The sequence below is a fragment of the Excalfactoria chinensis genome, chromosome 5 (genome assembly GCF_039878825.1).
Source record: "Excalfactoria chinensis isolate bCotChi1 chromosome 5, bCotChi1.hap2, whole genome shotgun sequence".
NCBI classification, from domain to species: Eukaryota; Metazoa; Chordata; class Aves; order Galliformes; family Phasianidae; genus Excalfactoria; species Excalfactoria chinensis.
In genome coordinates this window covers 3,156,527-3,183,919 of record NC_092829.1, presented here as the reverse complement: position 1 = coordinate 3,183,919, position 27,393 = coordinate 3,156,527, and the positions used below count along the sequence as shown (strand labels likewise).

At 51.5% G+C, this 27,393-nt stretch overlaps 1 protein-coding gene across 3 annotated transcripts in view; it reads right to left on the bottom strand.

Moving 5' to 3' along the window:
* Nucleotides 1–6,454: 6,454 nt before the first annotated feature.
* The window catches only part of SAMD4A (sterile alpha motif domain containing 4A), a 61,484-nt gene continuing 40,545 nt past the window's right edge, over nucleotides 6,455–27,393 (bottom strand). Inside the window, exons 4-13 of one of the 3 annotated variants that reach the window (XM_072337652.1) lie at nucleotides 19,246–19,509; nucleotides 15,220–15,329; nucleotides 14,561–14,647; nucleotides 13,003–13,297; nucleotides 12,332–12,417; nucleotides 11,685–11,803; nucleotides 10,358–10,559; nucleotides 9,975–10,101; nucleotides 8,846–8,929; nucleotides 6,455–7,040 (exon numbers count right to left, since the gene is read on the bottom strand). In XM_072337652.1, the coding sequence (XP_072193753.1) occupies nucleotides 7,012–7,040; nucleotides 8,846–8,929; nucleotides 9,975–10,101; nucleotides 10,358–10,559; nucleotides 11,685–11,803; nucleotides 12,332–12,417; nucleotides 13,003–13,297; nucleotides 14,561–14,647; nucleotides 15,220–15,329; nucleotides 19,246–19,509 (1,403 nt within the window). In that variant the 3' untranslated portion in view covers nucleotides 6,455–7,011. Of the gene's footprint in view, nucleotides 7,041–8,720; nucleotides 8,930–9,974; nucleotides 10,102–10,357; nucleotides 10,560–11,684; nucleotides 11,804–12,331; nucleotides 12,418–13,002; nucleotides 13,298–14,560; nucleotides 14,648–15,219; nucleotides 15,330–19,245; nucleotides 19,510–27,393 lie in introns of those variants that run through there. The other 2 variants (XM_072337653.1, XM_072337651.1) reach the window with 2 other exon arrangements.

Below are 27,393 nucleotides of genomic sequence, written 5' to 3'. Positions count from 1 at the left end.
CTATGTGGTTATCAGTGTTGGGAAAGACACTGCAGTCAGCTCTGCCCTTTGAGCCTTGGCTAAGCCCTTCTGCTGAACTCTTGGAAATAACCCTGCTGCACAGAGCCTGCCTTCCAGTTGGATTTAAAGCTGCAGTCATGGTTTGGTAGTTGGGAGGAGATGAAACATTAAAGCTCTTTTTAATAAGTTTTGGGCTGTGCTGGTAACAGGGACATCAATTAAATCACCATGCACAACATCATAGCCAAATTCTGCTCTAATAACCCAAAGGATATTAAAGCAAAGTTAGGGGGGCTTTTTTGGTCAGCTTTATACTGTGATTTTGATGTTGGAATATTTCAGAGGAGGCGTTACTGCTCCGTTTGCGTTACTGATCTGATGGCAACAGTGGAGCAAAAGCTAAAGATCTGTCCTAAGAGTGATTGGATTATACAGGTTCGTTTAAATAAGGGCAGTGAGGCACTGCACATGGTGCCCAGAGAGGAGCTGCTGCCCCATCCCTGCAGACAGCCAAGGTCAGGGGATGGGCTGTGAGCACTGATGGAGCTGTGGGTGTCCCTGTGCACTGCAGGGAGTGGGACCAGATGGCCTGTAAGAGTCCATTCCAACTCAAAGCATTCTGTGTTTCTATGGTCCACCAAACTACTTTCAAGGTGCTCAGGCAAACCGGAGTGCAGGAGGCAGGGCTCATCCTTTAGCCATAAATACTGCAGGTTCTGGGGTCTGTGGATAAGTTAATTATTGGGAGGCAAAAAAACTTCAGCCCAGACATCTGCCCCATTGGTGTCATCTTCATAACACACCTGGGGGCCCAGGGGGATCAGTCACATCTGACTGGGTCCTCCTTCCCATCACTGCTCAGTGGGGAGGTGAGCTGGATGGAGGGGGGTGTTAGCACTTAGGGATGGCAGGGATGGAGGAAGGAAGGAAGGAAAGGAGGACAGGAAAGGCTGTTGCGATAAAGCAAAATGAGGTGGGTCCTGGAGACCCTGTCCCCTCGGCTTGGTGATGCTCAGGCTGCTGTTGCAGCCCTGGTCACACATCAGCACCCCGAGATACATGAATCAGACTGGGAGGATCAGGCTCGGCAGCAGCACAGTCTGTGGCTCCCTCTGCTGAGCCCAGCCCCATCTCTGTGAGCTGCAGGCCTCAAGGAAAAAACAAAGCCCTGTTTTCTGTACACAAGTGGGAACTGTGGCTGAGCTGGGCAATGTGCCCCCAGCCCAACAGGGCAGAGCTGTGGGCATCTCCTGCTGCATGCCACCCTGCCCCCAAACTGCACAGAGGTGGGGGCTGCTGATATGAACAGGTGTAAGCACTCACCCAGGCGCCTTGCAGGTGTAGCAGGGCGGCCTTATCTTCACAAGCCTGCAAACGCTGCAGAGATGCAGAGATTTATGGCACCCATTCAGGCTGGCATATGGCAGGTAAGTCCTTATCTATCTGCCTTTCCCTGTGGCGTTCGGAGGCTGAAAAAAAGGCTGTCCCAAGGCTGCCAGCACCCCAAGGCAGAGGGCATCTAAGGGCAGACCCTGCTTCCACCTCCCAAAGATGCCAGCGCCCGCCTTGTGTTACAGAGCTATTTGCAGCTCCCTTGGCTGGTGGGCAAAGCAAAATAGCTTGGAGACTGCTGAGCCCGGCAGTGAGGTCACCCCTGGTGCTGCCAAACAGCCCCGCAGAGCCGCAGCCGCTCCTGCAGCCCCACGTTGGGTGCTCCATCCCCTCCAGGACTTGGCATTGCTCCTAGGGACATGGCTCTCCGTCATGAGGAGGAGACAGAGGCTGCGACGTCGTCGTGTCTCTGCTGCCAGCCCCGTGCTGTGATTATTTCCTCCAGCTCAAGGACCTCACCTGGGAGGAAAGCCCTCTTTACCCATATTGAACTTCCAAATAATGGGAAATCCCTCCCTAGTGTTGGCAAGGGGTTGTGGCCATGTTGGTAAATAGGATTGCTTTGCACCTGCATGGGGATTTTGTGTTTAAAACACAGGAGGACAGGAGCAGGGGGTTGGAATTAGATGGTCCCTCCAACCTCAGCCATCCTCAGGTCTGCAATTCACCTCCAGCAGCCCCCAGGTATGGGCTGCAAAGCCACAGCTCAGCAGCTGGAGCATGGTGCAACCCCAGAGCCTCAGCTGCTGGGGGGGCTGATCCACGTCACCATCGTCTCCCAGCAGCATGGAAATAGTTCTTTGCTTTTCCTTTCTTGAGCCTCTTTCCAGTGAGCCCAGCAGCAGGACCTGCGGACGCTCCCTAACCACACGGCTGCTGCAGACTTCCCCCTGGAGCCCTTTCAGCCCTTCCAGCTCCAATTTTCCATCCGAGGGCTTCTTCGCCCCCCCTCCCCCTTTTTCTTTCCCTTTTCATTCGGTAGTAGCACAACAAACACGTGCTTTGAAATCCAGACTGCAGACGCACGTATGTGGAAAGTCAAACTTGTTTATGGAAGGAAAAAGCATCTCGCTGGGTTTTAGGTAATGCTTTTCTTAGCACAGTGCAACGTGGTTGGTGCCCTGTGTGCAGTGAGCCCAAGCCCTGGGCAGGGTAATTAGGGTGGGATAGAGCACTGCGATGAGTCCTTCCCTCCAGGGCTGGCCCTTCCTGCACTGCAGCTTGAGGTAGTAGGAGCCCTGCTGAGGTTGCACTCAATGCTGTTGTTTGTCATTGAAGCCACAGGATTTGGGGCTGATGTGAATATTGGGGGCTGTGGGGATGCACCCGTGGGAGCTGCAGGAGCCACTGTGAGGTCACTCTTGGTAGTCCTGGGGAGGCTGTGGGGTTCTGAGGATGGGAGGAGAGCAAAAGTGACTCCTTCAGAGAGCCTGAAGGTGCTGGGGGAGCTGATCCTGGCACCACCTCCAGGCTCCTGAAGGACATGTAGGTTGTGGGGAGCAGTCAGCATGGATTCACCAGGGGGATTCATGGCATCATTCAGCTTAGAAAAGACCTCCAAGACCCCCAAGCCCAACCCTAACACCCCCCACACCCACTGCCCACGTCCTTCTGTGCCACATCTCCACCTCTGGGGTGGTAAGATGCCATCCTGAGGGACTTCACTGAGTTGTAGGGATGGGCCAAGAGGAACCTCATGTAGCAGGGCCATAGCAAGGCCCCATGGACATACTGGGGCCAATGGCCCGGTAAGCAGAAGGAGCTGGGAGCTATGGGGTTGCTTGGCCTTGAGAAGTTGAAGCCCAAGCGGAGCTTATGGGGATAAAAATGGCAGAGCCAGGCTCTTCTCAGAGCTATGGGAGGCAATGGCCACAAGCTGAAGCCAAGGAAATCCCATTTAAATGCCAGAAATTGCTTTCTTTTTCATAGCAAGGGCTGTCTAACCCTGGAAAGGATGGTGCACTGGGGCTGTCCCAAACCCCAGCAGACAAGGAAGGCTCTGAGCACCCACCATGGGTTGGGTGGGATGATCTGCTCTGAGCCGTGCCTCCTACAGCCCCGCTAACATCAGCTTAGTGCTAAAACAAGAGCTGCGGCTTCTTCCCTTCCTTGGTGCCAAGAAAGCCAAGGAAATAAGGAAAAAACAGGAGTCGTGACCCTGGTATCCACACTGCCCACATCCCAATGGGACAGATGAGGGCTGCGGAGGGAAGGCTGGTGATTTCTATCTACCCAACTCCTACAGTGGGACTTATGGAAGGAAAACACAACCGCCCTGTGGAGCTGAGCACTCTTCCCTCCCATCCCAGCCTTTACTCCATGCTTTCCTTTAGGCTCTCAGCCACCCTGCCAAAGAGGGAGTAAATGAAGAGGCGGCACACCCCAGTGTTACAAAACCTTGTATTAATCATCTCCCTTCACTTTCAATATAACGTCGATATGAAATATAGCCATGACTCCTAGTTACACGGGAGCAAATGAGTAATAAATACATTGGAGCGAGTTGAAATCACGAGGGTGTTTCACCGGTAACAACATCTGAAAACTGTACACTTGCAAAGACCAGCATCTCCAAACATGAGTATTTCTGGCTATCGGGAAGCTGTAACATGTAACAAACATGCTATTTCCATATATGACAGAGCTGAAAAAATAGGCATTGCTTGGCAACATGAACTAGGCAAAAATATCTCTTTGTGGGCACTAACTTTGTACAGAGGAAACAGGACTAAAGGCATGCATGTACAATAAAGGGCTGCCCGGGAACGGCATGCAACAGAAGAGAGGTCAAAGCTTTTGGAAAGCCAGCTTACAATAGGCATAAATACAGAGGGTTATATATTAATAAGGGAGGAAGTATTCTGTTTAACATTATTAACATTCCTGTTTGGTTGTGGTTTTATTTATTTATTTATTTATTTATTTTCTTCCCATTCCTCCCAGAGGAATACACATTCACCTTTAAGTAAAGATAAAGGAATACAAAAAATAAAACTCACTTTTGCAAACTCTTGATGACTCGTATAAAAGCAACTTTTAGTGTTCTCATAGCTCTGTGTGTGTGTACGTGTGTGTGTGTGTGTGTGTGCAAATTCCGACGTCTGCGGGACCTACTTTTTTTTATCCATCAGGCACATCCGAAATACAGCCCGACCCAAAGAGGAAGGTGACACCATAAATCCTCAACGCCGAGTGCTGACCCGGACCCTGCGATGCGGGATCACAGCGTGGTGGGGGTTGCACCGGGATGACCCCCTCCCCCAATGTTAGACTTCATTATGAGCCGACAAGCATCGGGTCGCCCCTCTCCCGGCTCAGCAAAGGGCTCATCCCCAACGGGACGGCGACACCTCAAAAGAAATGGGCTTATCCTCAGCGTCGCGGCCCCAATAGGGCTGTCCCAGCGGGGCTGTGGGTACAGGGTGTGGGGCAGCAGCAGCACCAGGAGCTGCCGGGGCCGCGGGTGGAGGGAACAGTTGCACGTGTTGAGGTTGGGGAGGGAAATGGGTGAATACAAAAAAGAAAGGCACTGCCGCGTTATTACTAAATATTTGACTTCACAGCCTTATTCATGCAACTGGTTTGGGGTTTGGTTTTTTTTCTTTTTTTTTAGTGTTTTTTTTCTTTTTTTTTTAATTTTTTTTTCTTTTTTTTTTTTTTTTTCTTTTTTTTTTGGCACGTGTTGTGTCTTCTCATAAATAGTCAGGATTGGATTCGCTTCTTCGAACAAGAGCTCTGCTGTTACCTGCACTCAGCGCAGGGCTCCAACAGAGCCAGGAGGGACTTCCAAAATGGAAACCGAAGCCACTTTTCCTTACTTAAAACAACAAGAAACAGCAAACACGATGGAAGAGCCATTAACCCATACACTGCCCATGGAAAACAAGCTTTGAGAAAGAGAACAAACAAACAAACCCCAACAAAACACAAAAAAACCCCCCGAATGATTAGTCGGTTGTTAATAACAGACATCATCATGGTTACCAGCCATAGCACGTTCGTGTGTAATATATCCAAAATAAGCTCTCTTAACAATGGGATAACCTCTGTTTCTATATTCAGCAAAGGAATAAATAGGATTTCGGGCCTTCCTCGTGCCGCCCTGCCCTGCTTGTCCCATAGCACTCCTACTTTGCTTCTCCTTTCTCCGCTCCCCCACGTAAACATCGCCTCAACACCTCCCGGTCAACGGCAAACCAAGGAACAGCAAACGTAAAACATTGCATTTGGCACTTCTTTATATATATATATATATATATATATTTATGTCTATACATATATATATATATAGATGCATATAAAACTACTTAAACATGCTGCATTGCCAATGGATTTGGACATCTGCCGAGAGCTGCACAACCAGCCCTGCTCAGCCCCTGTGGGAGCAGCACTGCTGGTCAAACCCCAACTGGAGCTGCCCATTGGTGCAATGGGTTGAGCCAACGTTGGGAACCCAACCACTTCATATATGAGAGTAGGGTCTGAATCCCACTGCATGCCATTAGTAGGGACAGACTGCAGTGCTTACAGCAAAACCCATCCAGAGGGCACCACGGCCATTCCCATAAAGAGCATCCAGATTGCTTTAGGTGTTACGCATTTCCTCCACTGAGGCCATGAGGGGTGGCCACCACCATTCATGTCCCCTCCATGACTCTTTTTATGCCCCCTCACAGGGCTGAGTTTTGGTGCTTACTTGGTTGGTTCTGCTCTTCCAAAATGTCCCCTCATCTGGTGGCCATTGCAGGGCTGTGGAAACCCCAATTCAATGGGCTTTTAGTAGGGAATTCTTTATCTACAGGGCAGATGTGCAAACCCAGGATGCAGCACCTTCCTGCTACCACACACACAAGACAAGAGACACAGACATCACTGCTCACCGCATCGCCCCTCACCGACATCCCTGTCCCTTCACTGTCTGCTGCCTCGAGGGCGGCCGGACAGACAGACACAACCTGGCAGCAGGACGGGGCGCCCCACGACACCGACGGACGGAGCTCTGCATTGGGTGCTCTTTGCAAAACAGAAAGGCAGGTTTGTTTTTGCTTATTTCTTTCTTTTTCGTGTGTTTGGTTTTGGTTTTTATAATGAAGCCGCCATTCCCATCCATCCCAAGGGGCACTTTTTGTTTTTTGCATAGGCTACAGCCCGGCCCCAATGGGATGAGGACAAGGACCGGGCAGCTGGCAGCACCCGCGGGGTCCCCCTATGGTAAATTCTCCCCTATGGGCTTTGGTCACACACAGGTGACATTCACTGCCCATGGTGAAACCACAGCACTTTTCTGCCACAACCCCAGGCATTTTTTGCTGTTTGTTTTTCTCAGCGTTGTTTCTTTCTTGGCCATCTTTGCCATCCCTTCCCCCACTCCTATCCTCCCTTCCCCCCCTTTTCATGTATAGCACGGATGTAAGAAAGGACAACACAAATTCCAAGTCTAATGGTATGTTCACAAGGACAATCTACACGTTCACCGAATTAAAACAGGAGAAAAGAGAGGAAGAGAGAGAAAGACAGAAAGGATGCAAGCTGTCGCTGAGGCTCCCGTGCCCGGACCTCTCCGCTGGACCCGCAGCAGTTCTTCTCCCATCAGCACCGCCGCCATCAGGCTGTCCTCCTCTAGATGGTGGAGGTCCGGTCGACACCATCTGCAAGTAGGAAGGCAGAGTTAGGGGTGGCCATGGGGTCACACTGCTCCACTCCTGACTGCCCCCGGTCATCCCCTGACATGGGATGGAAGTGGGGCCGTTCCCCACCCATCCTCCCCTAGGGTGGCAATAGGGTCTTGGGGGGCTGATACAGCAGTTCTCCTCCCAAAGTCCTTTGCAGCCCACAGCGGCACCATGGCCAGGGTGGGGTTGTGCTCCTGCCACGGCCCCCTGTCCCCTTTTCCAGGAGCAGGAGGTTCCTGACAGCTTGGTAGCAATATGGGCATGAGTTTGGGACTCCCCATTCCAGCACTTGGAGATGCAGCCAGTCCTGGGGTACCGCCCTGCTCCTTTCCAGATCATCCAACCCAGCACTACCCATTGACAAAAGCCCCACAGCCCCTCCAACCCAGCACAGCAGGGATGTGACCAGCCCACAGCCCTGCAGCCAAGGTTGTGCCACCCACCCCAAAGCTGCACAACCGAACCCACTGTGAGCATCCCCCCACCTTCTCCCAGTGCACAAGGAAGCTTCCACAGGGCATAAAGTGCACCCTAACCCCCCCACCCCCAGCACAAGATGCACCCCTGAATGTAGAACAGCACAACCCCAACCCTCCTCAATGTCTCCCCACCAAACCCCATCCCAATCCCTGGGGTGCAGAGCAGTGCTGCCCTCTCCCTCCCACAATGCAGAATGGGCTGCATTACACTCAGGGGGTACTCGGGGGCAGCACACAGCAGGGTCTGTGCCCACCCCAGCAGAGCACTGCCTGTTCTGCTCAGCCAGGCGGGATTTGAGACTTGAAAACAAACAGGTTTGTTACTCTTAGATGTTTTTTTTTTTCCCCCAAAGGTTTATTATTCATTATTATTATTGTTTCTGCGGAACTATTTATAGCACAGCCAGTTTGGTGAGGCTCGGGGGGATGCGACCTGGAAAGAACAAATGACGTGGAGGAGCAGTACCCTGCAGAGGAACAACACAGCTAAGCCTCTCCTGGGCGCGCGCCGCAGGAACGCGTTGGTGACAGCAGTGTCCTTGTGCCCACGGCCAGCGCCCTGCTGCCACGTCCAGTCCTCGCTCCCACGTCCCTGTCCCTGTGCAGTGCCACCGCTGCAGGGAGCCGAGTCCTCCCCGTGGGTTCCCATCCTCCACCGTCCAACAGTCCATGCTTTTTGGGGGCTGTGCATTCGGGAGGCTTTGGGCGATGCGGGTTGCTCAGCTCGTCCCATCCTGGCGTCCCCACGCCATCCGGGTCCGCTGCGTCACGGCGTGTCCGGTGCCTCCTTGGGCTCCCCTCTTGCACTGCTTGCAGCCTGGCCCTCCTCCTCCCTCCCTGCTCCGTGTCCCCATGCGTGTCCCAGGCTGCCAGCATTGCCATGACCCCAATGGGACGGCTCCGGCCCTGGGGACCCCCATGTCCCCCAGCAAAGAAGGGCTTGGGCTGGCAGAGGGGTAAAGCACTCTCTGAAGCCTGTGCACCATTCAAGTGCTTGGGTGGCTTTGTCATTAATTAACAGCAGACTAGTGAGCTAACACTAATGATGATTAGCAAGCTAACTAGTGGCTAAAAGCACAGGCTGTGCCAGCACCGGGCACAATCCCTGCATTCAGTTTTACCCCTCTGTACCGACAGAGCTGGCTGAGACCCCCCCCATGGGAGCAGCAACCATCCCACCCTGTCCCATGTCTCACAGCCAAAGCTGGTCCCAGCCCTTAGGGGGTGTGGGGCAGCCCCTGGGGGGCTTGGCTGAGGCCGCCTGGACGTGCTGGAAGAGCCCAAGGAGGAGGGAGTGCTCACCGCTGAGCGCATGCTCCGTCATGCTCAGGCACAGGGACTCCAGCCTGTTGTTGATGTCAGGTTCAGTCACCGGCACCTGGAACTCTGCAAGAGATGGGGATGGGAGAGAGGGGTCAGGGGACACGCTGGGGACCTGCCCTACACCCCAGGATGCCCCTTGGTTGGGTTTCTCCCACTCCAACCAACACCCACCCACATCCCGGTGCACCACCGCTGTACTCAGCACTGCTTTTTCCAGTGCAATAACCTCAGTAAAAGGAAGTTTGCAAAAATCACTGTGTTTCTCCTACATTTCCTATCAGTCTATTTCCCATCCTATAAATCCTACACTCCCTTTCCTATCCTACAAATCCTATATTTCCGATCCGATAAATCAGGGGGAGCTGTCGTGGCAACACAAGATGGATGGGTACGAGGGCTGCAGGGGCTGCTGCTGTCCCTTGGCTTCTCCATCTCCCTGTCCCAAAATACCCCAGCTGTAAGTGATCTGTACCCCCAGTCCGGAGGCATTTCAGCCCATGGGTCACACACAGTGCCAGCTTTAAATAGAGCACACGTGGGAGGCCACGCTTGGTCCCAGTCTGTCAGGGGTTGTAATGCTGCAGTAATATGAATTGCTGCAGTAAGAAAAGTCATGCTCAAAGGGTGACGGAGGGCTGCCCAGAGAAATGGGGAAGAGCGTCCCCATGGGAAGGCTAGGAACTCCATAGGAACCACTGAACATCAGAGGATGCTCCTACAGGAGCTCCTGGAGCTCATATGGAACATGTTCCAGGTGTTCAGGAGGGAAGCACAGAAGGGAACGTTCACTTTCATAAGCATTAGCAAAACAATTTCCTCTGAGACACCGAGTCACTTCTTCCACACCGAGGCCACATGCAAGTGACAAAGTGACCACGGAGTGACAGCACACCCTGTAAAGTGAACTGCCCCAGAGGGAAGCTATGCAAGGCACCAACACGGCTGGGGTGTCATATGTAGGGCCAAGCAGTATCTCTGCTTCAACCCATCCCAAAGGCATCCTGGTGGCACGATGTCTTAAATAAGAGCAAGGTTGGCTATCGGCCTGCACAGCCGCTTCCACACCATGGGATGAGGAGAAGCGAAAAGGCAAACACTTGCTTCCTACCTGGCTGCTGGAACATCAGCATGGTCTGCGGGGAGGTGTGCACCGGCAGCGAGCGCGTCCTCTGCACTGAGCTGTGGCTCCGGCTGGGCATGCTGTTGCTGCCCCCGGGGTTGGCAAACCAGAGGTTCTGTGGGATGAAAAGAATGGAGTGAGGTGGGAACTGGTGGGAGATGGGAAATGGTGGAAGAAGGGAAGCATGGGGACAGTGGGATCTGAGCATCTCCGCCCTCCTGCCAGGTATTTACTAATACGCACCCCCAAGTGTGATATACCCCTATATATCAATACAAAGGACCCCTTCGGCTCAACTCTCCCACTCTGAGCACCCAGCTGCCCTCCCTACTCCACAGGTCACTCCCCACAAAGCCACGAGCACGACCGACCTGTCTGCCTTGCTTGAGGATGGCGGGGCTGGCGGTGGGGCTGCGCTGTGGGGTGCCCAGCAGCCCACTGGGACCCAGCAGCCCCAGGCGGGCGGTGGGGAGGTTGCGGGAGGGGATCTGGAACTGGCGGGGGTTTCGCCTGCCCAGCCCTGCCCCGGCGGATCCGGCTGTCGGTAAGGAGTTGGACTGCCCAAAGCCTCGGCTGCAGAGAGAGAAATGCCGGGGTGAGACTGGAGCTGCTCTCCAGGTAGGTTTCTGGTGGTTGCAATCAGGTCTTGGGGCTCTGTGCCCTCACACCCGCTGACCATGTGTTCACGGTGTCTGGTTTCCTGGGGTCTGATTTAAACTCATCTTGCAGCTGGGGCACAAAAGAAGTCTCTCCCATGTGGATTCTTTAGAGTCTGATAAAGGCTCAGCTCATGCTGTTGGAAACTCCTCTTCCAAGAGGTTCATTGTTATGAACAAAGCCCTCACTGAGACTGCCCCAGTTTGGTAAGATCTGGTCATAATGGCTTTCCTAGCCACGGATTTACTTGGGACAGACTGAGTGAAAGGCAGCCAGGTGGCGGGACCAACTCTAACACCACAACCCCAGGTACACAGCAGAATGGCCCAGACCCAAGATCAGATGGTCACAAATGGACCAAAGAGGGGCAGACCTGAGGCCATGGCCGTCTCCATGGTAGGGTTGGAACCAGGTGACCTTTAAGGTCCCTTCCAACCCAAGCCACCCTATGATCCTGACAGGCCTCTATGAAATGCAAAGTACAAGGCACAACCCCTCTGCCCACCACCCCCTCTTGCTCTGGCAGCGAGGAATGCTGATTGCAATCACATATATTTAGCAGAACGAAGCAAAAGGCTGACGTTATTCTTCAAACTGGTCTAAAAATAGCTTGTTCTTGAAACAATCCAATTGCATGCTAGGATCACCCGAACCCCAGTATCGCCGTGGATGAGTAAACAATGTGTTCATAGCACCGTGCTCCCTAACAGCGGGCTTCCAATCTATCTGCCAGCTTTCTGATGGCTTTTTGGTGCAACTCCAGCCCTGATCTAATGAGCAGAAGGCAGGAGGGAAGTAGGCAGGGTGAGAAGTGGCCCGGGGATGCCCTCTGCTTGCTCAGCTCCTCGCTGGCTGAGCTTCCCATCTGTGAAATGGGTGCAATCACGCTGCCCTCCTGCTTCTGGATGGATTTAATCCATTAGATGCCTGGGATCGGGGCCAGGCTGTGGGGTAGCATCAAGCAGCGGGATGAGCATCCCCATTCAAAACGCAGCTCCAGGACTGTTTGCCACCCCTCCATCCTCCCCAGTGCCCACATACCTCCGCTGCTGCCGATAGCCCGACAGCTCCAGGAGGGATTTCCGAGGGAAAGACCTAAAGAGTTTTTGCACCTGCTGTTTCCATGACAACAGCCGTTTCTTCTGTATCTCTGTAAACGCCTGTCCACCCCAAAACAACAAAAAAAAGGAGAAAAATAGGAAACACGTGAGTATTGTTCTGGATGGAGTGAGCAGGGCTGTGTATGTGCATGTGCAGAAAGCAGCAGGCAGCGGCAGCCCTGAGCTGCCAGAGTTCATGAAGCATCTGGACACCGCTCTCAGACATATGGTCTGATTTTTGGTCCTGTGTGGAGCCAGGAATTGGACTCGATGATCCTGATGGGTCTCTTCCAATTTGGGATATTCTATGATTCTATGAAAACAAAACAACCCCAACACCCAGAGATTCCCTTATCCCTGCCAGGGTGCAGCTGTACCTCTTGCACCATTCCCAGGGCACTTCCAGCTCCACATCCATGTCATCATGGAAGCACTGGGGGAGCAGTGTTTCTATGCACCCTACCGGCACCAGAATTACTATTAATACCCCCCAAAAATATTTGTGTTAGAAACCAGAACGTTTACGTAAACAGATACTTTGGAAACAGTTTCTAAGGGATGAGAACAACAAGATCTGTCACAGCTCACCTCGTGTATTAGACATTTGTCTATAAGCTGTAAATAGGAGCTTATATTCTCTTCATCGGGTCGGGAAACTAAAAGTTGTGTGCACACTGCAAGAAAGAGAAGGGAAAATCAATGTGAACATACTGCTGAGCTGGGATCAGGCCCTTGGATCCCCCCTTCCCTTCTATCAATGAGGAAAAAAAAGCACGTCTAATTCCTGTCCTATATTTAGGGCCAGATTTTGTTCTCAGTTACATTGGTGTCCATCCAGATGAGTCCCCAGAATTAGACCCGCACAAGCCAGGAGCGCAGGACCTGCCCCCTCCCCATCTCCCCATTACAACATGTGAAAGGCATGCTGTCAGAACAGCAGGTTTTTAACAGGGCTGCTGTTCCCCTTTGCACCCCAGCAAGTTTCTTTCTATGCTGCCAGCATGAACACCCCAGATAGCATGGAAGGGAAGCAGGACATGCCTGAAACACCTGCTGCAGCAGCCCTGTGTATGGCGCACAATGCTGCTCCCTACTTCACACTTCTACTATCCACCTCCTGGCACACTGATCTCAGTGCAAACCCTACACTCCTCATGGAACAGCACCTGCATGTTTCAATGTCCTGCACTTAACCTGCAGTTTAAGAAGGGGCTCAGACCCAGCTGGCCTGTGTGGGACACCCCCAAAACCTCGCTCACCTTTCCCCATCACCCTTGTGAACTGTCCAGGCAGGTCACCTTCAGGCAAAGGGCCGCCCCCTGACTCTCCCTCACAGCCCGGCAGGTGATGCTGCTGCATTCCCCCTGCTGCAGAGTCCTTGCCATTGGAGCCCTGGCTGTCTGAGCCCAGCAGGGATGGAGGGTGATGAGAGTCCGTGTCCCGGCTGTGCTCCTCTGGGCTGGAGATTTGGGAAGAGTAGGCCTTGATGGGGGTGAGGATCATTTGGTGTAGTTCCTGCAGCGGGACACGCAGGTTGCCACCTTCCAGGATGTCCTGCGGGTTCAAGGCAAAGGAGGATTTGTGGTGACAAAAGGGCACTGCTTGTAAGACCTGCACCACTAAGCATGGGATGGTTTGGGTTGGAGGAGACCTTAAAGCCCACCCAGCCCCACCCCATGCCATGGCCAACCCCATCTATGGCCTTGGGTGCCTCCAGGGATGGGGACCCACAGCATTCTGAGCAGCCTGCAGTTGAACTGAAATCCCTGCAGCAAACAAAAATCATCCTGCAGACACAGAGATGCACGACGTCAGGCTGTTGGGCAATATCTTCTGGGGAAATGTGCTGCTCTGCTGACCGGCACAGAGGGTGGAGCAGCCTCTTTCCAAGAAAGCAGCAATCTTTAGCAGCAAGACAATGCCCCAAATTAATCAAGTCCCACACACACACAGTCTTGCTTAACCTCAGGATTAAAAAAAAAAAAGCAAAGAAAAAATATTTGGATAGAAAGCCTGGAAAACCAGAGATGCCTCCTCCCAAGTCCAGCAGCTCTGAGTCCCAGCAGAGTGGAACAGGGAGATCCCCCAGCCCCACAGCCAGCGTGTGAGCTGTGAGTGCCATCCAGAGGGAGCTGGACATGCTTGAGAAGTGGGACCATGTGAGCCTCGTGAGGTTCAATGAGGTCAAAGTGCTCACTTGGGTCAGGGCAATCCCAGCCATGTGTACAGACCACGAGGAGAACTCACTGAGAGCCGCCCTGCTGAGGACTGAAGGGTGCTGGTGGACAAAAAGCTGGACATGAGGTCCTCCCCAACCCAAGCCATTCTCTGCTCTGAGTCTATGATTCAATGCAAAGCGGGCTCTGGCACTTCCCTCCCTGTATTTTGCAGCATGCATAGCTGGCTGGGCTCGTGGTCAATGCCATATCCCAAAACCTATGTGGAGAGGTGGGAGTAGAGGCTGGAAAACACATCACTGAGGTGAGCTCAATCCAGTGGGCTGTCTCTTGGATTTAATAGTAATTATTGACATATGGCAGTAAATATGGCTTAATTAGCTCCCGCAATACTCCAAGTACAAACCTGTATTATAAATAAATAGTGAAGCAGTGAGCTAAGGAAAACACCAATAAATAGCAACACACCACAGAGGTATTTAAAGGCCCCCAGCGGGAGGCTGTGTTGGTTGCTGTTGGAGGATGGTGCAATTAAATATAATACAATATCCCAATAACAAATAGCAAAAGGTCGGGCGAGCTGATCCCAGTGGGTCTGTGGGGAAAAACAGGAAACATAAAAGCAGTTGTGATTACTTACCCTTTCTAATGATTTGAGCAGGTTTTGTCTTTCTTTTAGCTTTTGGATGCTGATGACTATTTTGTGTCTCGCGCCTTTGGTAACGTTCTGCAAAGACAGCACACAGCCTGGCATTACCATTTCCATAGGACGGCATGACCAACCCAAAGCCCTTCCCTCCAAAATGGAAAGGGTTGCTATAAATTAACCCCACTTCTGGTCTGCATAGAAAATGGAGACGTAGATTTCTAGCCAACCCAGCCCTACCCTGATATATCTCGAACAGTGAAAGCAAAGGTGTTGCCTGGAATTTTTACACCAAGGCTAACACAGGTGTAAGCTGAGACAGGGGACATTTTCAAAGGTTTATCAGCCACCAAAGCCCCACTGCCTTCCAGGAGCTACAACCCGAATACTGTGCCCCCAGAGCACCCAAATCCCTGAATCCCAGCAAGGCCAGACCCCAAGCACAGCTCCCTGTGACTTTAAAGATGGGAATTCCAGTAAGAAATCAGGGATGCGGCCTTCTCAAAGTACAATGAGGTTTTCACTCTCCCAAGGCTCCATCTTCCTTTTGCTGTTTGGTCTCCAGCCCATGAGGGCACAAGACGCATCCCGGGCATCCTGTTGCCAATGGGATGCACTGGGGCTGATGGCCTTGTGCCCTCCTGCAGACCTACTTGTGCCTCGAGCTGGCATTCAGTGAGGGCCATCATCTCCTCGTACGTCATCTGTGAGAAGAGCGCGGCGTACTTGTGCAGCCGGAGACTCTTCAGCCAGGCTGGAACATCTGCAGCACAAGGGCAATGGGACAAGAGCTCCCCGTTAGTTATGATGCTGCTTAACGACGGGCGGTATCAACAGTTGGGTCAATTGAGGAGGCAACAGAGGGGTTCTTAAGGGCTGCTTTCCCTACGTGCCATCCCACTGATCCTTCGGGTGCCCAACTGAATTTCACGGGGCCCTACAGAGGGTGAGATGCTATGGGTACGATGGGAGGGAGGACCCTGGATGAGCACCTGGGGTATCTGTTGCCATGAGTTAGCTCCCTGGCTCTTGAAACCACTCTGATCCAATCACTCTTACCTACTCTACACCCAAGATAAAACCGTTAAGATGCGTCCCAGCATCTGCTCCAGCCATCACAAAGCATCTCACCAAGCTCAGTGGATCCAGACCAACTGCTGTTCACTCAGTCCCTACAGAGGGGGCCTTCACTAAATGACCTTAAAGCTGAGTTGGCCACCTGCAGCCATGTGATTTGGTGATTCTACATGGGGGGCTGGTTTTGTGCCATGGCATGGGCACGTTCCTTATGCTTTGTTGGAAACATGGAAGCTGCAAAAGGAAACGGTGGGGTTGAGCTTCATACCAGCAAATGGCTGTGCTGCAGCTGACAGACACTGATTTATGGCGTGAGGGAAGGTGAGGTGTGCTGAAAATTTAAACAGCTGCTTAAAGAGAAACAGAGATTGTCATTTTATGTTGGAGCACAGAGAAATGGAGTGCTGTCAAAGATGGTCCCCAAAAACCACTTCTGTAGCTCCAGCCCACCCCTGGGTTCTGCAGGTGATGGGTTCAGCCCATAATAATGCTTCTGCTCTGTGTCCTAAAGGCTTCAAATACTCACTTAGCACCTAACAACACCACCACAGCCTGCCAAGCCCATTGCATTCCACTGGCACCCCCAGCAATCCCAACAGTCCCATCAGTCCTCGTCCCCTGCCTCATCCATGAGATCTCTACCAGCACCATCTCAGCCTGCACTGGGTATCATAGGAATAAAAAGCAGTATTTCAGCTCCAAACATCATTAAAGCCCACCCTCACGTAAGGCAGAGCATATGGTGGCACTGACCATGCACAAGGGTGGGAGGGGAAGGAGCTCCCTGGGCTCTGCCTGCTCAATGTGCCCATTAAGGGGTGAGGAGTATCCACTTCCCCACGCACAGACCATCCCAAAGGAGGGTCACCCATGTCTCATCCCTGCAAAGACCCCAGTGCTGCACTCAGTTCCCAGTGAGTTTTCATTTGCAAACAGGCAAAGCTCCCACCAGCTAAGACCTCCTACCCCATCCCTGCAGTGCCCAACGTCAGGCTGGATGGGACTTGGGCACCCTGGGCTGGTGGGAGGTGTTCGTGCCCATGGCAGCAGTTGGGACTGGATGGTCCCTTCCAACCCAAACCATCCTGCCCACTGACAGCACTGACACAGGTAAGGACTCATGTTCCAATAAAATCCCTCATACAGCATCTGAAGGAGATGAACCTCACACCAAACAAGGGGGTAAAGCAGTTACTAAGCACAGACAAGTTCAAGTTTGCCATTTTCCAAGAGTCCCACCACACGACAATCCTAAACCCCGCTACCAAAAGCCTCACATCACTTTTCTGCTTTGAGAAATGAAAAGCTATTAACAGCAAGTCCTCTGCACCCAGCACAGAGCCTGACAGGTTTGAATCTCAGCTTCATTTATGGGAAACACAACATGCTGGTGACGGCACACTAGAGATCTGCCTGTTCCCCTGTTCCCTGGGGACATCTACCTTTGGCACACAACCAAGTCAATGGGAAAGTCCAACTGGACATTGGCAGAAGAGAGACTCACCTTCACACACACATGGAACCCTGAAGAAAATAAGGATGTGCAAGGCTGCATAAAGTGGTTTCATGGCCCTTGGAAAGTCCAACTCCCCAGAGACCCCATGGAGCAGTGAGCTGGCCTTCCACACACAGAGCTATTCCTCAATCACCAATTATTGGGACCTAATTGCTAAGTCGTGGCATGACAGCCTAAAATGCTGTGTCTAATGTGAGCAGCAGGATGGGGACTTCTATGTGTTTCTGCATGAAGATAGATGGGAAATAGAGAAATATGTAACATCAGGGGAGATGAACCACGGGTGGGGGTCTCTGGTGGGCTGCAGAGCATCCAATGGATGCCTTGGAGGGTGGAAGAGAGAACAAGTTTGGGGAAGGCACTTTGGAAGATGTGGCTGCAGTTCAGAACGGACTTGGCAGAGCCAGAACCAGGTCTGGATGAAATAAGACGCAATCCAATAAGAATGCATGAAGTTGTTCACGGATGTAGGAACAGCAAACGGCACAGAATGAGGGCAGGGAACGGGCAGTACTTTCTGCAGAGTAGATGTGGGGATACAATGGGCTGCACGCAGCCAGCGCTGTTGTGCTATTTGAGCACGATGAGTTGCACAGCACCAGAACCCTGTCCATGCGGCAACCAAGTCCTCTCTGCTCAGCCCTGATACAGAGCCCGGTTCTGGGCAACAGAAGGATATGGGCTTTATGGAAGAAACCCAGAGGAGAGAAGGAAGCCCAAGCCCAAGTATAGAAAACTGGGAATAAAACAGATCAGTTCAGCTTGGAGGAAACACAGCTGAGCGGACGGCACGACAGACTTTGGACATGAGACCAGGGGCTGCAGACATCTGGTTTGCATGTCCCCAAGAGTGTGACAGAAGCAGACAGGCTGACTCAGCAGTGGGGGAACAGAGCAGGGATGTGAATGAAGCATCCTGCGGAGAGGGGCGAGGAGGGGAAGGGGTGACAAAGAGACCGGGCTGGGTGAGGAAGGTCCTGATGGGCAACAGCACCTCTGGTTGTTGTATTTGGTTCTACAAAGGAAACTGAGTGGGCTTGGCCAGATGGGTGAGGTGTGGGGGATTCAATGCATTTCTTTGGGAGAATTACCACCCACTCAGGTTGCAGTCATGCAGAGTGAAGCTCAGCCAAGTCCCTTCCCCAGCCCCACCAGCAGAAACCCAGAGAAATGTCATGTGACAAAAAGCAAAGCCCAACTAGGGATGGGGTTCAGCACTCAGCATCACAGGGCAAACCAGGAGTGTTTTCATGCATTTCCTCCATGCAAATCACAAAAAGCCACACCGTGCCAGTTCAAATACTGCTCCACATCAAGAGGACTCATCCATACCCAGATCTGTCTGCAATTAGAACAAAATCAGCCCTTGTGACTATTGAAAAGTACGTTTCCTTATTCTGGTACGTCATCAGTCTTCGCGCTTAAAGAGCCGCTTTGCATTAATGAGAAGCAACTGTTCCTGCTGGCACTGCGCTACGCTGCATGCCTGACAGCAGTTGTTTAAATAAGTCTCTGCTCGCTGTGAGTTCATTTCCAGTCGTTTTCTCTGCTCACAAGAACACGCAGGCTGTGAGTTTGCCCATTCCACACCGTTTCAGCCACTCATTCCCCTACAGCCTGATGTCTGCCCTCCATCTTGGCAGCAATGAGGTTTCATTTCTGCCTTACTTAACTGAAAGTCTCTGCGAAAAGCAGGCAAAATGGGAAAAACAACTGAAATACGCCGGATAAAGTCAGTGCAAACAAGCATCCTGAGCCCCAGATACTTGGTGGGGTTCTGGTCACATCAACCACAGCAATGATGAATGACCCGTGACTTGCTAACCTTATTTTTCACTGTAATTGGATAAATGGAAGAGGAAGAGAGCGCCACTTGCAGCTAAAACCCACAGGCTATGGAGAAAATGCAGCTTTTTGGAGCCTAACCCATCACCCAACGATGGTGACACCAACCAAGACGATGACGCAACGATGACGCCAACAATGGTGCAACCAAAGCCCGCGTTCCCCAAAACGGCCCCAAAAAGGTCCTGGGAGCAGACGGGGGCAAAAAAGGGGGGGGGAAGGCATCTCAGTTGTCACTCACCTTTCATACCACTCCCTTCCTCCTGGAATGTGTTACGAGCGGAAGGCTGATCTTCTAAATGTTCACTCCCACCACTTCCCGAAGAGGCTACACTGCTTTGTGGAGACAGGGGGGCATGATCGGAAGGGATGCACTGGGGTCCTCTAGCTCGTAAGTCCTCATGAGACATCCATCCATGTCCTAGAGGCTGGTTTGGCACATTCATGGGTGGGGTAAGGGACACAGAGCGTTTCAAAGGGCTGTGGTGTGTCTGGCCTGAGAGAACTGAAAAAAACATAAAATCAAACAGGTTATTCCCCCCTCGCGGCCCGGGATGCAGCAGAGTCCCCCCAAAAAATATATATATATATGGATGTTTATATATAAAAAAAATCAAATGGGTGGTGACTCAGCACAGTGCCGGGGACTTTGTGGGGCTCAGGGTGCTGGAATCCTGCCCTGTCTTTACTCTTTGCCTCCCAGTCCCTGCAACAAGATGGGATTACATGAGCTCCATGGGGAAGCTTTGGGAAGGGTGGGTCATGGGCTTCTCTCCAGCCAAAAACAAGGAGCTGCTGCCTGCCTGGGAAAGAGGATGCTGCAGGTATTTCAGGCAGAATGGGTGATTTCAAGCAGCTACGCTGAGCTCATTAAACACTCTGCTACCATCACGCTGCCCCAGAACCAACCCTTGGAAGCTTTTCGGAAGGGCAAGCTTTTCCCTCTGGGTTAGCACTCAGCTCGTGCCCTGAAGCAAGAGCATTTGCACATCTGCCTAAGGTAACTGTGGAGGAACTTATTACCCAAACAGATCTCTTGAAGTCCTACCAAGCACCTGCAGTCAGCTGAGCTATCGTCAGTAATGAGAGCATCCCCGCTTCCCAGCCCAGCAGGAACGCTTTCATCTGCACGCTGCCTTCCCCCAAAAAGCAAAATGCAAAGCAGCAAGAAAAGCACAGCCTGGACATGGAGGTGAGTCTGAGTCCCCCGACTGGGGAAGCTTCGGATTTGCTTTTCCTCCCAGCTTTCTGCATGTTTGTATTTCCTGCCTGAAATTTTAACGCCATCAAGCTCCATTTCTTTCTAACAAATGATTTTGATGATGCTGGGTAAAGAGCAAAGGCTGACTCCTGGCATTTGGAATTATTTCTTTCTTAATATATGCGATTTAATGCGTTCTGATGAACAGATTTAGGATACAAAACACTTCCGTAGTGCTTCACTGCTGTTCAGCTCAATGAAATTAGTTGGACTTCCTGGGGGCTGTTTCCTGATAACTGAGACCAAAAAATCCCTGCATTTGGCCACTGCTCAGCTGAGCTCTGCCATGTTGGATGCGCACCCCGAGCAGAGCTCTCTGAATCCAGGGTCATTGGGGAACCCCACACAGAAGCAGGTTTAGTGGGACTATCTGCCTCGGCTCTGCATCCAGCACTACAGAATCACAGGACCCTTTGATTTGGAAGGGACCCTTAAAGGCCGTCTGGTTCCACTCCCCTGCAGCTCACAAGGACATCCACAAGCTCCATCAGTGCTCACAGCCCCATCCAGCCTGACCTTGGCTGTCTGCAGGGATGAGGCACCATCACCTCTCTGGGCAACCTGTGCCAGTGCCTCACCGCCCTCCCAGTCCATGATTCCCCTGTGGGGTAATCAGTGCACAACTCTAATGCTCCTATTGCTGAGAGCGCCTTCCCTGCTTGCACGTACTGCAAGCATCACGCAGAAGGAGTGGCTGGTGGTGAGGAATCTGCTCTCTTCCCATTTAACAACTACAGAGATGCCCTGCAGAAGCCTCTTGGCAGAAAAGGACGTCAGTGCAGAGCTGGAATTGTTTTCAAAGCAGCGTTTCCTAAAGTTGCAGCACTTCCTGATGGGAAAACAGAAATATTTCAGATTTTCTTGGATGAGGTATTTAAGTGCTGGTGGCTTGGCCAGGAAAGCCGAACTGTGCCAAGCCTTGTAACATCCAGGGGGCTGAGGTCACTCAAACTATTGTAGGATAAATTCCTTTAAGGAAATACTTGTGCAAAGGAGAGGTGCAGGGATGGGGTATGGGCAGCACAGGAGCTAGCAGGGCATGAGCTGACTGTAGGATCATCATAGGATAGCTTGTAGGGAGCACAGCACTGCTGCCTGCAAGCTGTCCTCTCCCCAAGTAAGAGGATGCTCTGGGCTTAAATCCAGCACGGATTTCCTCCTGAGCAACCATCCTCCTGCAAAGTGCTGCTCTTTCATCTTCATTTTACATCCCCTAATTAGAAGCCGGCATCAGCTGGTGGAAAAATAATGGACTCTGCAGGATGGTCAGGAACAATTAGAAACCACCCAGTGCAACACATAAAAATCAGTTCCACTCTCAAGATAGCACAAAGGCAGCATCCAGCAGGCTGCTGCATGAGCCCATTCACACAGCTCCTGAGCAATGCTGTAGGGAAACTCCTCCAAAAAGGATGCTGCACATTACAATCTTACTTTGTAAGAGTGGTAGGAGGCCCTGGAGCTGGCAGGCAATGCTTGAGTCAGGAGCATGAATCATATTTGTTGCTCTGGACCCGTGCAGACCACGCTGCTGGTGCCCATTTGTTGGCACGCTGGTGAATGCTGCTGCTTGGGCTTCTGCTTTCTGCTTCTTGAAATAACAGATGCAGCTGATGACCCTGAAAGCATCACCTCCTTCCCTGCTTTTGGAGCACTTTTTGGGTGGTCTGAGGTGAAGCTGGAGATGCCAATGGCTGAGCTGATATAATCTGCTCCTTTGGTCTGCTGCTAAAATAAATGCGCTGCACGTGCTCTATCTTGGGCAGCCTCAGCCCATTCCTGCAATAAAGCTCCTAAATCACACCCAAACCACGGACAGCCACAACCTGGCCATCACTGCTAAATATAACGCCTGTGAGATCAGCTCGAGATGTTTGGCATCCTAGGGAAAAATATAATAAATAACCCAGAGCCAGCGCTGAGAAATGCATGCGGTGCTGCTGAAGCACTCTTGGGTTTCAGACCAAGCTTGGCGTCGTGTTTCTAGGGGACAAAAATAAAGGGGTAGAGAGGGAGCAGGTCTGCATCCAGGCTCCTGGCTATGGGATGCTGCAGGAGGGACAGAGCAGTGAGGAGCAAACTCGGGTCACCCCCATGCTTCCTGAGTTCAGCATCATTCACCTCAAAATCTGGCTTCGGGGTGACACACCGAGTTGCTGGGGTGCCCTTTAAACCAACCTCACATCCTTTTAACTGCTGCACAGGGAAAGCACTGCACTGCAAAGCGAGCCTTGAGCCAAGGAATCAGGAAGAAGCACAGACAGCAGAAAAGCCTCTTGTGCAAACTCCAAAAAAAACCAACCCAACACCAAAACCAAAACCCCACGACGTTTTAAAATGCTGTTTCCTGTTCAAGAAGAGCACTGGACAGAGCAACAATAACCCATTTGTCAGTGTCACAGCTCTTGTGGGGCCCCATCCAGGCTGGGCTGGGAATGGAGCAGGCAATGGGCACTGGGGCACAGCGGGTCTGCCCTGAGCCAGGTGGGTGCAATGCCCTGTTCTCCTGGCCAAGAAACACAGTATAACTCGTACATTCATACACAAATCACCCCCGGGGAATTCTGATCCATTAATAATAATGCTTCTGTGCTAAGCAGAGTCTCAGCCATTAGCTTAGAATTAATTAAGTTTTGCTCCTGGATCCCTTTGGCAAATCCAGGGTGGTATCTGGTGTGGTCAAGTGCAGCCATGCAAGCTGGAAACCATGTTCCAAGCCTGGATGTAGACAAAACCCTGTGGGATGCCTCCAGCAGGCATTGCATGGGCCACTGGTAAGACCCCCAGCCTGAGAAACATCTGCATTAGCTTCTACAACACAATACTCTTCGGATGGAAAACCCCCTCCATCCTCCATATCATTATTCTAGAGACCAAGCTGGAAGACATAAGTTGGCAATGTGCCTCCACGGAGCAATGTGCAACCTGTAGGATAAGCAAAGGACTTTGAGCAGGTCAAGTGGAAGAGATGGATGCCAGGTTAACTGGCAATAGGGTGAGAGGAAATGACCCCAAGCTGCACCAGGGTAGGCTCAGGTTGGGTATCAGGAAGGATTTCTTCTCTGAAAGAGCAGTGCTGCAGTGGCACAGCTGCCCAGGAGTGGTGGGTTTACCAACACATGGGGTGCTCCAGAGCCATGGAGATGTGGCACTGAGGGATGTGGGCAGTGGGCATGGTGGGGTGGGCTGGGAACTTCCAGCCTTAATGATTCTATAGTTCTATGATTGCATCTGAAAGGGATGTTTTCACTCTGAAATAGGACCAGCTGCTGTGCTACACAGTACTGAAATCTCTTCCACACTCGCTGACTTGTCCAAACTGGGATTTTCTCCTCACTTTTCCCTTTTTTTTTAACCCATTTTTGCTCATTTAGAAGAGCAGTTTGGCCATGCAGGCACCTCGTCTCTGCATCTCAGCACAGCCCACCTCCCCCAGCTCCAGCCAGCCGTGATGCTCAGCAGGATGCAGGCACGCACCGTCCCCATCAGCACCACCCAAGAGCTCCTTATCACATTGCCTTTTCCCCACTGTCATCCCAAATCAACTCATCTCAGCTTTCTGCCTCCTCTGCAAACCCAGAGCTCGTGTGTGCTCCAGATCCACCCCGATCATCCTGAAACACCCGCATTTCCTCCGACGTTTCCTTGCGTTTGACTTACAGCAGGGATCTCCGTGCTAACGCGAGGCTGCGTTACTCAGCAAACGGCGGGGACCGCAATTAAAAGAAAACACTGAGCACTGAATTGCATAATGAATAGGAACAGCAAATGTGAGGAGGGGAAAAAAAAAACAGGAAGAAAGAGAGAGAGGGAAAAAAAAAAGGCTTGGCTTCAAGGCTGCCAAAAACAAGCCATTGATTACAGCGCATTTGATCCATTTGCATTCAGAGAGCTTTGCTTTGGAGCCGAGATGGAAACAGAGTCTTAATATAGCTGGAGAGAAAATATCCTCCTTGCGCTCTCCTCGCTGCACTTTGATAGGAAGCAGCCACAGAGCAGATGGTGCCTATATATAATCACTAGACCTATTATCCCAGCCTCTTTTAGTAATTTGAAGGATGTGATAACCACAAGGAGAACTGCAAATATCCCCCCTCCCCCCCCCCCCCAGCTAAGAAAAATATCCAAAAAAAGAGCAGGGAGCTGTAATTACAGCAACGATTAAAAGGATTTCCAAATGAAGTAAATAACTGTTTTGCACGCTGCTCCTTTAAACCAGAAGTCAGAAGTTAATTAAATAGCTGCATGCTGCGGATCTGGGATAACGCAGCCATTCCCAGCACAGTGCTGCAGTTGGGATTGACATGAGATAAACCCAAACCGTGTGTGTGCATCGCTGCCCTCCTGCTGGAAGCAGAGCTGATCTTCCTCTGGTTATTTATTTGCCAGATCCAAGAGGGAGAGAGCAGAGCTCAGTGCATGAGCAACTACAGCTCACTGCGCTCTGTGCCGGTGGGCACCAGGTGAAATACACCCAGCTCTAGGAGGATCCATCCATCAGGAAACGCTGGTGGCAGCTGAGGGGGCTGGAAGAATTAGTGGGGATGTCTGATTTCACTCACAGCTCACGGAGCATCAGTCAGCAGTGCTGGCATTCCCTGTGCTGCTCCCAGGACAAAAACACCATTCACTGGTGACAGGAATCCCAAGGACCACAGCATAAGGCACAAAACCGCTGCTGCTGCTTCTCAGTGTCCCCCTGAGGCACCCCAGCAGCTGTAATAGAAGCAGAGGCAGCAAAGGGGCTGCATCCTCCTGCTTGCAGCTATGCAACCCCCAGTGCCAACGCAGGAGGCTGGGAGCACCTCCATGTGCTGCTGGAAGAGCAGTGAGGGATGTGGTTAGAAGGCATGGTGGGGAGAGGTTGATGGTTGGAGTAAATGATCTTAGTGGTCTTTTCCAATCTTAGTGTTTCCATGATTCTATGTTTCTAAGAGGGTCCCATCTGCTGGTGTGTCTGTGTGTACTCTGCATGGATCTGGAAAAACAACTCTACTTACACAACCCTGCTCACACAGTTCTGCTCACACCTTCTCTCTGTACGCCTCCTCCTGTTTTTAAGCTACAGAACAAGTGAGATATTGTAGTGAAGGGACTCCGGCAAACAGCAACTCCTACAAATGTTCTCCAATCATTACAAGCAACACTAGAGGGCATGAGAAAGACAACAGTTGCCCTGCTCTACCATGGCTGAAAGGCTCAGCATGATAAAGGCCAACACGCTCTGCAGAACCAAACACTGAAAGAGAGAAAAAAGCAAAAACCATCTGAGTGCAAGTAAGGTTTTGTAACCTCCATGTATTACCATCCCTAAGCAATGAGGACGATGGGTGTGTTGAGGGACCCCATCCCAGTATGGCGATGTCTGAAAGGCAATGGATCGACACACAACTCCCTCCACACACGACATCAAATCTACACCTGGGAGTGTTGTAGTTGCAAGCTGCCCATCAACCCAACCCAAACCAAGGTTAAAACATGCAGCTCCCATCCTGCTGCCATGATACTGAGTGCAATGGGGGGGTTAGTTCCTGTGGCAATGACCTACTGAACGACACTGCAGGATAAAAAGTCAAGATACTCATACTCAGTCCATGGCAAGAGCTTTCTTGGTGCTGTTTTTTCTGCCTTAATTCCCTGATGAGGAAAAGCCCCACCACTTTGTTCTCTCATCACCAGGAAGTTCAGAACTGGGGTAAACGGAGGCAATTAGTGGTAGGACAAGAGGTGATGGCCTTAAGTTGTGCCAGGGCAGGTTCAGGTTGGATACTAGGAAAAAAGTCTTCTCTGAGAAGAGTGGTGATGCAGTGGCACAGCTGAATGGTGGTGATGCAGTGGCACAGCTGCCCAGGGAGGTGGCAGAGTCCCCATCCCTGGAGGTGCTCAAGAACAGTGGAGATGTGGCACTGAGGGACGCAGTTAGTGGGCAGGGTGGGGTGAGGTTGGGCTGGGGAATCTTAATAGTCTTTTCCATCCTGAATTATTCTATAAATCCACAAAAATCCAGCAAGATTTGGCAATGTAAGTACAGAGAAAGGAATCCGGGCAAGAGCAAGCACTGCTGGCTTGCATCAAAGGCTGATTTATTCCTTCTCTTCAGGTTTAGGACAAGAGAAGATAATTTTCTCTTGTGGGATGAGGAAGTTACATAGCAGCGTGTTTCCTCTGTATCACACCGCTCACTCTCCTCCTCTCCTTGGAGACAAACATGGGTTTTCTGGCAGGGAATTCTGTGGGAATGGCAGACTGCACCATGCACATTTGTTCAGCAGCAGCAGTGTGGCTGTCAGTGCTGGTCCAAGCTCTGCTTACATGCAGGGGATTCCATATACCGGGGTCTGTGACATCTCTTCTGCCTGATGACATCCTCAACGCCCAGCAACACTCTCTGTGGGATATTCCATAATGAGGTCTCCGACCTCATCCATCCATCACTGATCTGTGATGCACACATTTCACCTGACTTAATTCAAGTATCTGGAGGAAATTCTCTGTGAATGAGGCTTTCTGTAGGGCTGGCTTGTCTGGGGACCTGATCTCCATAGGGACCTTATGTGCCCTGGCTCTGCACCAGGGGTAGGAACACAGCAAAATCTCACCATAAATCAACAAAAGAAGTAACACAGCTATCCCTCGGTGATACACTGGGAGCAGAGGAGGGGAAAACACAGGGTTAAGCTGTGCTGGGCTTTTACTCGACAAAAGAAACCCAGCTGGAAGCCAGATCATGCCCAGATGGAACCGATTACATATGGCAGAAAACAGGGTCAGAGCCCAGGAGAAACACTCCTCTACAGCTTCTATTTCATGCCTCTTGGTCACTGAGCTCTGAGCACAGAGCTCGGGGCGCTGCTCTGATTCAGCTGAGTTTAATTGTGCCACCACATCGGGCACAGGTACCTCCAGACACTGCTCTTCCAGGAAGGGCTCTGCCCCATGCTGGTGCTGGAAGCAGATATCGATAGGCTGAGCCCTGCCTACATCAACACCTCCTGGGGAGAGGAGAATCCAACAAGAATAGCAGTAAAACCTAAACAAACAGCGAGTGCTTGAGGGCTTTGCTTTGGCATAGGAGATTTATGGATGTAGTGAGTGATTGGAGGGGTTGGAACAAAGGCTGGCCGGCTG